Source organism: Dipodomys merriami, unplaced genomic scaffold, assembly GCF_024711535.1.
Source record: "Dipodomys merriami isolate MVZ:Mamm:240054 unplaced genomic scaffold, mDipMer1.0.p SCAF_3, whole genome shotgun sequence".
In the NCBI taxonomy this organism is placed as follows: Eukaryota; Metazoa; Chordata; class Mammalia; order Rodentia; family Heteromyidae; genus Dipodomys; species Dipodomys merriami.
The window spans coordinates 66,452,904-66,467,622 of NW_027204492.1; the positions used below are offsets into that span (position 1 = coordinate 66,452,904).

General features: G+C 43.0%; 1 protein-coding gene across 4 annotated transcripts; it reads right to left on the reverse strand.

Moving 5' to 3' along the window:
* Positions 1–3,791: 3,791 nt before the first annotated feature.
* Asb12 (ankyrin repeat and SOCS box containing 12) lies at positions 3,792–14,226 on the reverse strand. Of its 4 annotated transcripts, XM_070039088.1 has the most exons (4): positions 10,512–10,590; positions 5,822–6,462; positions 4,461–5,310; positions 3,792–4,050 (listed from the first exon to the last, which is right to left on the reverse strand). In XM_070039088.1, exons 3-4 carry the CDS (start codon positions 5,284–5,286, stop codon positions 3,917–3,919), a joined length of 960 nt encoding a protein of 319 aa, XP_069895189.1. In that variant the 5' UTR covers positions 5,287–5,310; positions 5,822–6,462; positions 10,512–10,590; the 3' UTR covers positions 3,792–3,916. The 4 variants fall into 4 exon arrangements, with proteins under 4 accessions (XP_069895189.1, XP_069895191.1, XP_069895188.1 ...); XM_070039090.1 differs by lacking the exons at positions 5,822–6,462; positions 10,512–10,590 and adding an exon at positions 14,074–14,226 and having other exon boundaries at positions 4,461–5,261; XM_070039087.1 differs by lacking the exons at positions 5,822–6,462; positions 10,512–10,590 and adding an exon at positions 14,074–14,226.
* Between the last annotated feature and the right edge of the window lie 493 nt (positions 14,227–14,719).

Here is a 14,719-nt window from a genome sequence, read left to right on the forward strand (position 1 = left end):
TGAGGCCCTGGGTTTGGTTCCTCAGCACCACATAAGCAAAAAAAGCTGGAAGTGGCATTGTGGCTGAAGTGGTAGAGTGCTAGCATTGAGCCGAAGAGCTGAGGGATAGCACCCAGGCTCAGAGTTCAGGCCCCACAACCAACAAAAAAAGGACATGGACTGGGAATGTGGCTTAGTGGTAGAGTGCCTGCCTAGCATGCATGAAGCCCTGAGTTCGATTCCTCAGCACCACATAAACTGAAAAGGCCAGAAGTTGAGCTATGGCTCAAATGGTAGAGTTCTAGCTTTGAGTAAAAAAGCTCAGAGGCAGTGCCCAAGCTCTGAGTGCAAGCCCCAGCACTGGTAAAAAAAAAAGTATAGGGGCTGGGAAGGTGGCTCAGTGGTAGAGCGCTTGCCTTGCATGCATGAGGCCTGGGTTCAATTCCTTATCACCACATAAGCAAAAAGAAAAAAGCCAGAAGTGGTGCCAGGGTTCAAGTGGTAGAGCATTAGCCTTGAGCTGAAGAGCTGAGGGACAGCGCCCAGGCCCAGAGTTCAGGCCCCATGACTGGACCCCCCAAAAAAGTATAGACTTATCAGTGGTATTTGCAAAGTGATGTCAAGACCCAGATTCGTGGTATTTCCAGGGAGGAAGAAAGGGAGGTGTGTTAGTCCACTTGTGTTACTATAACAAAATGCCTCAGACTACTTAAATGATCAACAACAGGGATTTATTGCTCATAGTTCTGGAAGTTAGCAAGTCCAATATCAAGGCACCTGCAGATTCTGTGTCCAGTGAGAGTCAATTCATAAATGGTGCTTCCAACATGAACTTCTATAGCAAAAGGTGGAAAAGGGAGCTCATTGGAGCCTCATTTAAATATAGGTACTGATCTGACTCATAATGGCTGACATTTTCATGGCTTAATCACTTCCCAAAGGTCACACTTCTTTTTTTATTGTTGATGTACAGTTACATAAGTCAGGTGCATTTCTTTTTGGACAATGTCACCTCATCCCCAACTCTCTCCAGTTTCTCCCTCCAATTCCCACCCACAACATGTCTAGTGAGTACCTCTGCTAGTAAGGTCCATTTTTCAATATATCATCATATTGAGGATTGGGTTCCAACATATGAATTTTGGAAGACACTAAAGTTCAGACCATAGCAGGAGGAAAGGTGGGGAAAAAAGGATGGGGAAAATAAAGTCAGGAATAGACAAAAAGAGAAAAGAAGGGATCAAGGGAGCCTGAGACAGTTAAGACACAGCCTTCTGAAAAGCTGGTGGCTGGAGCTGGGGGTTGGGAAGAATGGGGTAGGGAGATTAGACTCTCACTTGGGGTCAGTGTCAACAAATGTCAAAAGATCTGGAGGCAGGGACAATTTCATTCCAGGAACAGTAGCGTTCCTTCTACTTCTTCATGTGGCCTAGGGAAAGTCAGAATTTGAGATAATTACAAATCCTGATTCCATTACCTAGATGGAAATGATTAGGCCCGTGAAAGAAGAAGAACTAAGGCAGTAGGTGTGTGTGTGTGTGTTTGTGTGTGTGTGTGTGTGTGTGTGTGTGTGTGAGAGAGAGAGAGAGAGAGAGAGAGAGAGAGAGAGAGAGAGAGAGAGAAAGACAGAGAGACAGACAGAAAGACAGAGAGACAGAGAGACAGAGAACACCTGGATCTTGAACAAAAAGCCTGAGTGCTATCTCTGAACTTTATGTGGTCAAGGCTAGTGCTCTACTGCTTGAGTCACAGCTCCTCGTTCAGCTTTTTGGTGGTTAATTGGAGATAAGAGTCTCATAGACTTTCTTCAATGGGCTGGCTTTGAACCATGATCCTCAGATCTCAGCCTCCTAGTTACCCAGCCACCAACACCAGGCTTGGCACCAGGTTTTGAGGTTTTATGTGCCTACTAGCAACATAAGCAACTGGATAAAAACAGCTGGAAATAGTCTGGAAAGCTAGACTACTGAAAGTGTGATGCATCGAACAAGATCTTGCTTCCCTCATATAGAAAATAGGGCTGTTTTAGCCCTTTCTCTTGGCCCAAAATTTGAACACTCCTATAATGTCCTTAGATGTAAATCCTTTGTGATTTCTAGAGAGTCAATATGCTTTCATGACTCAGAGAATCTGTGCCCCACATGCCACAGGGGAGACTGATCCCCATTTGAAGTATGTACCTAGGAGCTTGTAGCAGATAGGGCTACTGAACTTGACTCCAAATGCCTGAAGGCCTTGACTATGGGAAAAATGGTCAGGGCCATGGGTGGGGTTCTGGAAAATCCACACTTCTGGAGCCCAGATTGATAAAAAGGTAGAGGAGAGCTCAGGATGCCTACTTAGAAGCCATTTGTGCTTCTGTTCTTCAGCTGTCATGCTCCTTGGAGATAGGCAGTTGCCCTGCCCTCCAAAGTGCTAAAGAATGAAAATCTGGAAGTTGAGTGGGAGAGTATGGGTGAGTGGGCAGGAGCAATATGAAGATATCCAGTTTTCTTGACTTCCTAAAGTCTCTAAGGCACTAGTAGCTAGGGAGAATGGGGAGTATAAAGAAGAGAGACAAAGCAATTTAAGGCCCCATCCCTTTCCCCATGATAGGAGAGCATGATATAAGGGACTGTGAAGGCAGCTCTCAGGAAGAGTTCTAAGTATCTACAGTGCTTCCTGATATAGATTATTTAGGCTCACTTCCTCTACTCCTTCTCATGTCCCTTTCCCCAGCCACAGTTGTACAGAGAAAAACCAAAAAGGTCTTGTAGAAGGATGAAGATTTAGCAAAATGAAGGTGCCTAGATTTAGGGGAACATCTGAGCCCAGGGCCTATTTGCTTCCTTCCTTATCTCTGCTCCTTATCACAGGGGTTGGAGGTGGGGGGCTGGTTTGGTTCAACCAATAAGAGGTACTAATCCAAGGAAAGGAAAAATAGAGAAAGCCAAGTACTTACCCTCTACCTTCTCTGCACCAACAGTGGCTCTAAGTTCCAGCTCCTGGCTCAGGTCATTCCTCCATTCTTTGTCTCCCCCTGCTCAGCTGTATTACAGGGAGGTTGACTTCTGGAGACTTTGTTTCTCACAATATAATATTAGCTGATTTCCAGTTCCCCCAAATAGACAGACATCAGAGAAAAATTAGAGATCAGGATTGAGGAAATGAGAGGGCATTTTTTTCTTCTGCTTTGGACTGCATGTTTTATGTGTCAGTTTTGCTCTCTTGGACAGACAGGCTTGTGATCCCAATTTCCAACAAGTGATCCTTGTTTCTGTACTCTAAAATACCTCCTTTCTCACAATGCTAGCTAGAGATCATGTTTGTTTCCTTCTGTCTCTGATCTTTAGGTTATCATTTTGTCCTGCTTGTATTCTCATAGGCTGAGAATTTATTTTCAGCATTAAATTCCTTGTCACAAATATTTGCTTGTTTATTTTCCTAGTGGATCTTGACTACAAACTGAATTTGCAGGAATGCATTCCATAACTTAAAGTGAGTGAATGGGAAGTTCATCAGCCATCTAACTTCAAGTAGTGAAATACGGGGTGGGGGGGATAGCCTTTGGAAACACACCTTGTAGTACCAGGCTCATGGGTTGGCAAGTTGATACTAATCTTACACTCAGTTGGGTTCTTCAGGACCTCGTCTTAGAGACAAGTGTGGTGAAGAGGTTTAGCCAGTGGCTTACTTTTCTCTTTTGTTTTCCTGTGTTGTCACATGCCAGACCAATACCATCCCTTCCTATAGCTGATCAGAGCCCTTGCCCCAGTGACTCTCTTTCTCCCACATACACAAACAGCAGACACCACAGACTGATTTTGTTAAGGATTTTTAATGCGGAAGACAACATAAGAGAGCAACTCAAGTTGAATGGATGGAGCAATACAGCCCTTTAGCTACCTGGGTCTCCAGGTGGGTTTTTTGTTGTTGTTGAGGCCCCATGGATTTCTGATTATGGCAGGTGTTTAAGGTAGTTAATCAACACAGGAGGAATATCCAGCTTGTCGATGGCTTGTGGCTGGCTGTTCTTGCGCACAGCTCTGCGGATAACTAAACGAGCCTGGGAGAGGAGTGACCGTGGAGTAGCTGCATAAATGAGAAACAGGTAATAAGGAAAAATTCTCAATGTAATTATCCAGGCCGAGCCTACAGCCACTCGGCCCTGGTTACTACTGCCCTAATGTCCTCTCCCGTTCTAAGAAATATCTCCTACCCTGCCTCTAATGCATGCTGCTGCTGGTGATACACAAGGCCTTGAGCTTCAGAGGAGGACCAAAAATCAAGAGCTTCCTCCTTCCCTTCCTTCCTTCCTCCCTCCTTCCCCCATCTTAGTGACTCTTGCATTAATGTGGAATCTGTAATTCCTCCCCACTGGGACCCCAGGAGAAAGAAGATAGAGTTTTCTCCAGTTCAACACAGAGGAATGATTTGGATGATTTGGGGCTCTGAGACCTACAAACTAGGAGACCTATTGAAGTAGCCTGCTCACCACTCACCTCGGGCCTGAAGCAGCAATGCAACCCCTTTATCATCTTGCAAGGTCAGGTCCGGAGGGAGAGATGGAAGATAGATGTTAGCACCAAAATCGATTAACAGCTGGATGTACTCTGGCTCACAATTATGGTGGATGCAAATTTCGAGGAGGGTACGGGGCCGTGGAACACGAGCCAACAGTCCCTGGTCAGTGCAGTTGTAATCAGGATCTGCCCCATACAGCAAAAGCAGGCGGAAACAGTCAAGGTGCCCATAGACTGCAGCCAAATAGAGGGGGCCAGAACATGAAGCTACATTTGATGCCCACACTGGTAGTTTAGCCTTGACATTGGCCTCTGCGCCATGGCCTAGAAGCTCTTGCAGAATGGCAACAGCACCATCACGAGCAGCAGCAAGCACAGGAGAACAGTTGTTGTAGATGCTCCCACCAGGACAGGCTCCTGCTTCTAAAAGCACACGCACACACTCCAGATGGCCATGACTGACGGCGGTAAAGAGTGGTGTCTGTGCCTTGACATCCAAGCTGTCAACATCAGCGCCATGTGCCAGGAGGACTCGCAAGCAGCTTGAGTGGCCATAAGAAGCTGCCAAGCGCAAGGGGGTCCCAGGTACACCCCAGCCACTCCTGCTGTTGATGAAACGTTTGTAACGTTCCTGGTGTAGAAGCTGGTCCAAGGTATAGGAGTCATTGTCATATACTGCTTGATTAAGAGCTTGTTTCTCTCCCATGTTGGTGTCCTCCTCCTCTTTTTCAGGCTGCAGGAGGGAGAAGATCTTGGTGATGTCCATGAGGTTCATCTTGGCTGATTGGAACAGAACTATTTTCATTATGAGGAGGAGGACATGCTAGATCTGTGGGTGACAAAAGATGGGGACTAAGGGTCCCTATGAACACCTAGAATGCCAGCCTCCACTTGAGCCTCTTGCCTGTTGCCCTTCAACACTAATTCATGGGTCTTCTCCTCATCCTCACTCACACTGTCATATTTCAAGCATTATGAATTGTGGTCAAAACATGTCAGGCCACATCACAGCTTGTTGTTTATGTAAGAGGCAACTTAAAACTTTTTCTTTTTTTTTTCTTTTCTTTTGTTGAGAAATGTTGAGTTTCTACTTGGGGGCCCATAAATTAACCGGGAGAAGGATAAAAACTAGACATCTCAGATTTCTCCATTTTTTATCTATGTTCTTTGTCCTGAACCATTCTCTCTTGCAGTCACTTTACAGCTATCTTGGAATCCAGGAAGGGCTAGACCATCTGACCACTGTCAACAGCTATCATTGTCCCACCTGAGTCAATGAACTGTCAGACCACCTGACACCACATCTAAACCTGACTTGAGACTGTTTTAACTATACATACATTTGTTACCTCTGTCCTCTGATTCTCCCTATTTAATCTGAAGCTAATGTCTGTGTCCCTGAAGATGGCTGAAGATATGCTGAAGTGCTGTCTTCCCATGGCTTCCATGTAATAAATTCCTTTTGCTGCCTTTTATCAAAGCTCTTTGATGGCATATAGTTAGTAGTCACAGGACCTGACATGTGAGACTCTTGGAGTTTGGATCTGGGGTCTAAAAACCCGGTTTGAGCTTTGGCGAGTCAGCCAGAAGAAAATGCACTCTTTAGGTGCTAGCCACTCTCAGCTCGTCAATCCTGAACAAAGAGGAAAGATGAAATTGGTTCCCTGAAGCTGTTAGAATCCCTTTTATTCGAGGGATGTTTCCTTTTCTTTCCACTTTGGCCAGCATTGACTGCTTTTTACCACCATTTGGTGAGATGCAGAAATGAATAAATTTGGAGGCCTTTTGAGTTGAATCACTGGCAAGTTCTCTCCAGTAGCGCACAACGACCTTGCTTTCTTGTGGTTTGAATAGGCCATTTGTTTTAGACAAGAAAAAAATTGAAATCTTGTGATTTGTTGTCTTGTTCCTCTCTTGTCAGATCACTTTTGGGCTATTTGAGGCTTAGGCCATTTATTTCTAGACAGGGAAATTTGAAACTCTGCAGGACCAAATAGTAGAGACAAGGTATAAGGATATAGTTGCTTGGGAGATCTCTGTTGTAATTTGCTTAAGAATGAAAAGTGCTAAATCTATCTTGCCCCCTAGGGAAAATTCTACCTCACTGTTCCACAAAAAGGGAAAAAGAAAAAAACCCAAACTGCCAGGTGTGGGTGGCTCACACCTATAATGCTACCTACTCAGAAGGCTGAGATCTGAGGATTTCAGTTCAAAGCCAGCCTCAGGAGACATATCTAAGAGACTAATTTCAAATTAACCAGTAAAAAGATGAAAGTGGGAAGTGTGGCTCAAGTGGCAGAATACCAGCTTTGATTGAAAAAGCTAAGCAAGAGATGTAGGCCCTGAGTTCAAGCCAAATACAAGTAAAAATAAACAATAGCAACAGCACAAAAACCAAGCAAAAAGATAAGTTGGGGTCTGGGAAGGTGGCTCAGTGGTAGAGTGCTTGCCTTGCATGCATGAGGCCCTGGGTTCGATTCCTCAGCACCACATAAGCAGAAAAACCTGGAAGTGGCACTGTGGCTCAAGTGGTAGAGCACTATTCTTGAGCTGAAAAGCTGAAGGACAGTGCCCAGACCCAGAGTTCAGGCCCCACAACCTACAGAAGAAAAAAAAAAGATAAGTTCTCTAATACTGATCTCTGAATTAATGTTTGTGTGTATTATTTTTGTGTATATCTATTGTCTGTATCTATGATGATTGAGTTGATGGAGGAAAAAAATTTAATAGCAGCAGCAACAACAATCTTATTTAGAAATCCATTCTTGTTTTGGCTACCAAGATAAAAACCTCACAAAGTGAACAATGTTAGGCACAACTCAGTCGGTTCCTGGAATTCCTAGAAATAACTGACTGACATATTTATAGTCACTACAATGAATTTTTGCATTTCCTTGAGCTTGTTAGCACTTAAACCTAATGCCTAATATAAAATTGTTGTTTTTCACATATATGTATGTGTGTATGTATATAAATATCTTTAGGATGATTCTTAACTGAAAAATTAATGTAAGGAGCTATTTTATATTTTTTCTTTCTCTTATTCTCTGTCTCTGTCTCTCTCTTCCATATCACTTGTAATAAAACTTCTTTCCCAAAATTCTTATTTCAACTAGGTCTAACTAAAATAACTCAGGCTCAGATTTAGGGTGGGGGAAGGTCATTTCAAACTTGAGGCTTAAACTCAAAGCAGGCTGCCTAATTTGGAGCTTGCAAAAGAGCTGAACAAGTAATCTTGATCTGTTTCATTCTGTCCTCAGTGTGATACAATCTAACTCTCTTTTACAGTATGAATTTATCAATAAATTTTAAATAAATAGGGTTTTTTTGTATAGAGAAATAGTTTAGGATTGCTTTCTATCTAAGTCTTTATTAACATATAACGCATAGTCAGATAGGATAGCTCACACTCATCATCTCAGCTATGGTGACAAGCTTAACTAGAAGGATCAAGGTGAAGACCAGCTCCAGCAAAATGTGAGACCTTAGCTCAAAATTAATCAGAGAAAAGAGAGTTTAGAGGTTTGTCTCAATAGTAGAGTGCCAGCCCAGCAAGCACAACCCAGAGTTCAAACCTCAGCACTGCAAAACTCTATGCAAGGCTATGAACAGTTTCTTGTATTGAAAAATAAAACCAATTTTGTCTAAATTCAAATTTTTGTAAATTAATTAAAACTGCACATTAAAAAAAATCAGCAAGTGGTAGAGCACTAGCCTTGAGCTGAAGAGCTGAGGGACAGCACCCAGGCCCAGAGTTCAAGCCCCACAACTGACAAAAAAAATCAGCAAGTAGGAAAGATATACAATAAGTTATTGGGAATATGTTTTTGGAGAAGGAAGTTAAAAGGAAAGGGAATGCTTGTGTGTGTCTTTGTCTGTGTCTTTGTGTTTCTGTGCATGTATATGCATGCTTGAATCCAGGCCTTGGCATTGTCCCTTAGCTTTACCAGTCAAAAATGGTACTTGAGCAGACAACCCCCACTTCTGAAGGTATGATTTTAAATGAGGGGTTTTTGGAGAATGAGTTTTGACCTAAAGTGTTCCTTCCAAAATGGGGGAAATAAAGAAACCAACAAACAGGCTAAGACAAATATCAGAAGGCTCAAAGGCAAGTTGTACTATATGTATGAGGTCTAAAGTAAAAGATGTAACATATAAAAAGTGTGTGTGCAAAATTACATCGGTTGGGGCCTGAGAATATGGCTTAGTGGTAGAATGCTTGCCTAGCATGCATGAAGCCCTAGGTTAGAGTGCTAGCTAAGCAAAAGAAGCTCAAGGAAGTGCCCAGGCTCTGAGTTCAAGCCCCAGGAATGGCAAAAAAAATTAAATTGGTTGTAACTAAAATACCTAAAGAATTTTCTAAGGTCAAAACTAAAATCTAGGCTGGGAATGTGGCTTAGTGGTAGCATGTTTGCATAGCATGCATGAAGCACTGGGCTTGATTCCTCAGTACCACATAAACAGAAAAAGCTGGAAATGGTGCTGTGGCTCAAGTGGTAGAGTGTTAGTTAGCCTTGAGAACAAGAAGCTCAGAAACAGTATCCAGGCCCTGAGTTCAAGCCCCAGTACCTGCAAGAAAACAACAACCTAAAACCTAATTCTTTATCAGGTGTCTTAAAGATATTATTCTTATTTTTGTAATATTTGCAAAAAATAGCTTAGAAAAAAGATGTATTTTGTCAAGATAATTGCTCTTTAGGCATTTAAATATTTAGAAAACTAAACATTAAATCAGAGTTCATTTATAACAAATGTCTATATGTACATATGGTGTGTGTGTGTGTGTGTGTGTGTGTGTGTGTGTGTGTGTGTGTGTGTGCGTGCATTGGTACTGAGGCTGGCACTCTACTACTTGAGCCACAACTCCACTTTTTTTGGTGGCTAATTGACAATAAGAGTCTTTTGAATTTGTCTGCCCAGGTTGGCTTTGAACTGGGATCCTCAGATCTCAGCCTCTTGAGTAGCTATTATTACAAATGTGAGCCACTGACACCCAGCCCTTACTTACCTTAATCAAAATGTTTTTTGCTGGTTTAATTCGAAATAAGATTCTTGAGATTTGCCTACCTGGGTTGGCTTCAAATGTTGAGTCTCAAATTCCAGCCTCCTCAGTAGCTAGGATTATATACATGAGCCACTGATGCCTGCTGTATATGTATGTCTTTTTTTTTGGTGTGCTGGTCCTGGGACTTGAAATCAGGGCCTGACACTTCCCTTGAACTCTTTTGCTCAAGGCTAGTGCTTTACCACTTGAGCCACAGCTCCACTTCTGGCTCTTGTGGCTAAGAGTCTCATGGACTTTTCTGCCTAGACTGGCTTCAAACCTTGATCCTCAGGTTAAGACCTCCTCCTGAGAAGCTGGGATTATAAGCATGAAACACCAGGGCCCAGCTGTTGTCCAAAATTTTAATCATGGCTATTCAAACTTTTTGTCATTGCATTTGGGTCCTTCTCTGGACCATTTGCAATCAATCTCATGTAAAATGACTCCAGAAAATACTTAACTGTCAAACAACTTAGCAGATTTTTTAATGGCAGACAAGACTAAACTTAATAAAACATGCCTATAATCATAGCTACGCAGGAAGTTGAGATCTGAGGATCATGGTTCAAAGCCGGCCTGGGCAGGAAAGTCTACAAGATTCCAATCTCCAATTAACAACCAAAAATCCAGAAATGGAAACAAATAGCATTTCCTGATTCAATGAAGAAGTGGTATTGCAAAGAATCCACTTCAAGGAAAATGAAGAAACAGATATCAGGAAACAGTTGATGCTTTCAGAGCCAGTTCTCACTGGTGACAATTAGTTTCTTCCCCATGACCACTTCAAGCCAAGGTGACCCTTTGATTGCCAACACCTCCTCAACCCACTGCTTTCCATCCTTCTGATGGAAGCCTTACCCATCCCCTCTCGTCAATCCACCTTGGAGTCTTGACACAATCCTCAACTCTTCTCATTCCACATTCCCCAGGCTCCATGAAAACACTCATGACCCAATGGCTGACTCAATCCCAAACCCAAACCTTACCAATTCTGTTCCTAGTTTTCTTCAGTGTGTGGACATCAGGGTGAGTTGATAGGTTTCTCAGAGTTTGAACCTTTCTTATTCATCCATATCCTGCAGCTGAAATCCCAAGACCTTCACCCACTTTTTAATTCACTCTTCTTCCCCACCCCTCTTTGTTACCCGGATGCCTCAGGTACTCTCCTCTTGAAAGAAAGTTATGAGGTGGATGAATGAAGTCACTCTCAATGTTAGGCCTCCCTCTACCTGCCACCAACACCTCCATATGTGATATTATTATTTTTTGTTGTATTACTCATACAATAGGAATGTAAGTTTGGAAATGAGGCAGGCCTATAATTACAAGTCAGTACCCCTAGCTTGTAGCAAGTGATCTTGAGCAAGTAACCCCTTCTTAGTGCCTCAGTGTCTCCCTTCTTAGAAATGATAGTTCATGCTTCACAAGGCTGTTATAAAAAAGAACACTAGCCTGATGCTACATCTCCAAGAGCAAGCTTCTTTTCTCTACATGCCAGCTCCTCTCTCTCAACTATCTATACTTCGTATGTAGATGGCTTCTATTGCTACAGCTCCATACTTAATGTCCTATAACTTCAAAGCTGGAATAGACCTTGTGGATAATTTAATTTCTTTGATTACAGATGGAGAAACCAAGGCTTGGATGAGAGCCAGGACTTTCCTAAGGTCACAAGGCTGTTACTGTGAGTTCTGTATGGTCTTGTGCTCTTCCTTAGCCTTTTCTGCTCAAGGTTTGCATTCTTCTACTTAAGCCATACCTCCGCTTTTCAATCTAATGGACTTTTCTGCGCTAGATGGCTTTGAACAGTGGTCCTCAGATTCTCACCCTCTCACTTGGCTTGAGTGAAGAAGCCCAAAGTTGGCATTCTACTTCTTGAGCCAAACCTCCACTTCTGGCTTTTGACTGATTAATTGGAGATAAGAATATCATAGACTTTTCTGCTCATGCTGGCTTTGACCACATTCCTTAGATCTCATTCTCCTGAACAGCTAGGATTGCAGACATAAGCCACCAATGCCTGGCTTGAGTTATGTTATCAAGAACCTAGAACACATATTTTTGTGCTTTTCAAAGTTATTCTTTTTTTAAGTTTTTTTTTTTTGAGACAGGGTCTCACTCCGTAATCTAGGCTGGCCTTAAACTCACAATCCTCTTACCTTAGCTTTCCAAGTGCTGGGATTACAGTTATGTACCACCACACTTGGTTCAAATCTACTTCATGTAATGGGATAGAGGATATTAACCCCATTTTATGGATGGTAGGCTAGAGGATATAAGATTTTGAGAGGTATGCCACATCAAGGTAACACCAGAGGCAGGAACAGAATTTAGGTTTTTCCACTTCCTATCCAACATGAAACAGAAAACACACACCCTTCTCCCTGCTTCAAGTAGAGTTACAGGGCAGCTTCCAGGATCCTCACTTCTCAGAGTCAAACCAAATTCCAGGGACTTTAGTAATGGAAAGTTCATTTGTGAATCTTATCTCTGACAGTAGGGACTTCTTTTTTGCCATTTTTTATCTGGGGACTTGAGTTTGGAGAGCTGAAGAAAACAAGGACCAGTGGAGGAAATTGCTGAAGCCCTCATCTAGGTCATACCATGAGCCCAGAGTGAAGCCCATATAATGAGTCTTCAGATTGAGATGAAGCTATGGATTCTGGGGCTTTGCTACTCAGGTGAACTGTGTACCCATTAGACAGTGACAAGAAAATCCAGTGTCACTATTTCCTAACCTGAATGGCTATAGTTTATTCATCAAAGAGTAAGTGTGTGGTGGGTGTCAGTAGCTCACGCCTGTAATCCTAGATCTAATTCCTGAGTAGCTAGGGTATCTGAAGATTGGAGTTCAAAGCCAGGCTGGACAGGAAAGTCTGTAAGACTTATCTCCAATTAACAACCAAAAAGCTGGAAGTCGAGCTGTGGCTCAAGTTGTAGAGTACTAGCCTTGAGAAAAGAAAGCTAAGGGACAGTGCCCAGATTCTGATTTCAAGGCCTACTACTGGCACTTATACACACACACACACACACACACACACACACACACACACACACACACACACACACACACACACACGCACACACACACACACACACACACACACACACACACAGAGTTAGTGTGAACTTGCTGTAGACAAAGAGCCTCTGATTTCCAAAGTACACGGTTGTATGTGTGCATATGTGTGCCAGTCCTGGAGCTTGAACTCAGGGCTTGGGCATTGTCCTGTAGCTTTTTTGCTCAAAGCCAGCACTCTACCACTTAAGCCACAGCTCCACTTATGACCTTTTAATACTGGTTAATTGGAGATAAGTGTCTCATGGATTTTACTGCCCAGGCTGACTTTGAATAGTCTTCCTCAGATCTGATTCTTGAGTAGCTAGGAGTACAGGTATGAGCCACTGGTAGCCAATTCCAAAGTGCACAGTTTTAAAAAATGTTTTTCATGACCTTAATATTAGTAAGATCTATTCATCCCTTTCATTGTATTTTTAGTATATAAAATAAGAACAAGTACTTAACTACTTAAATACTTAAGTACAAGTACTTAAAATGATTAAAAATATAAACAAATACATATGATTAAAGAAAAGTAATTATATTAAAATACTTCTATCAAAACATTTTTAACAAAATGTTATAGTAATAGATGTTCTATATTGATATCTGAAATAACAAGCTCTACTGAAAATTTCTAATTGAGGATAGATTTAAATGAAACTTAGTCTCTGCCACCGTGTCATATGATATAAAATGTCTGTCATTTCTTCTGGTAACCAAGTTATGGGAACCAGTAAAACTGTGGCCATTTGTTGCCTGAATTTATCCTTGAAAGAAATGGTAAGTTTCAGTTAGAGATTAGAGGCTAGAAGACAAAAAGTAATTGTTTAACTCTTCCAAGTTTCTGAATCCTCCTTATTTTATCTAAAATCCTCCTGGAATCTTAGAGGTTAGGTTAAGAACGCCTCCAGGAGAATGGCAGATTTCTGTGAGACATAGAGTATTCAGGCATTAGGAGACTATTTTAAAAATCCCCATCCTTCTCCCATTCTGAGGAGCTTCGCAGTCAAGCCCACTCTGCTACCCCCCCTCCCCATATACAGACACACAAACACTGCACAGATACATAAAGCCCAACCTTAGTCCTCCTTGGTGTATAATCTGCAAATGCCTCAAGAAGTAGTTCCAGTCAGGCAGTGTAATCCCCACTGTGAGAGGCAGAGACTGGACGACTACCAGTTCAAGTCCAGCCTGGGGCTATTTAGCAAGTTTAAGGTCAGCCTAGTTAGAGCCTGTCTCAAAACAACAACCCCCCCCCCCCCCACACACAATTTTTTTAAAAGAAGCAGAATAGATCTGGGTAGATCCCAGACTCTAGGCAAACACACTTTGGGATAGATGAAGCCAGAAGGTGGCTTGAGATCTTGTGATCTTTTCTGAAGCTTTTTCCCTTATCAACCTCCCAAATGCTCCCAGGATCAGAGCAAATAGCAAGTCTTACTCCTCCCTGTCACATTGCTGGATCCTAGGCCCCTAATACTCACAAGACTTGCCGCAGCCAATGATGCTGTGTAGAACTGGGGTCCTTTCGCTGCACCTCTGCGAAGTACACTAGTGCCTGTTGATTCTTTCACCGGGAGCTCCTGCTGCCCCAGTCTGGAGCACGGTGGGTCCTCTGCTCCCAGTGTTAACCAGTGGAAAGGCTATAGGCGTCAGCCTCTAGGCTGGCTGGGTTCAGGGGCTAATTTTAGGCTACCCTCCCCCCCCTCCCCCCCCCCCCCCCCCGCTCCAGACCGTGTTATCTTACCAGTGCCATTCTGAGAGTGATCCCAGTGAGAAGAGGGAGGCCGCCCACGGGGAACTCCTGGAAGGACCAACAGAATGACAGGTGTTTGGTGAAGCAAGGGCTCCTGCTCGTGTCCTTGCACACCCTGCCCCACTGCTGAAATGGGTGACAAGATGAGGTGCCCTAAGTTGCAGATGATCCTGCTCTTCTACCAAGGGGCTTGCAAAGGCTAGTGGTGCCCAGCATAGCTACCTCGGAGCTGGTGCCTCTTTTCTCCTCTGAGTTTAATCTCACTGGATTTCGTTTGTCTTTTCTTTAGGGCACAATATCACGGTGCCCTCCCTTGCCCTCCCCATTCCCTAGAGTGAGGGAGGAATATGGGAAGAAGCCAACATACTGGAACA

Coding starts and splice junctions, on each gene's coding strand:
- Asb12 (XM_070039087.1), bottom strand. CDS start 5,286: ATGAAAATAGTTCTGTTCCAATCAGCCAAGATGAACCTCATGGACATC. Junction 4,051..4,460: donor ATTGCTGCTTCAGGCCCGAG/GTGAGTGGTGAG, acceptor TCATTTATGCAG/CTACTCCACGGTCACTCCTC.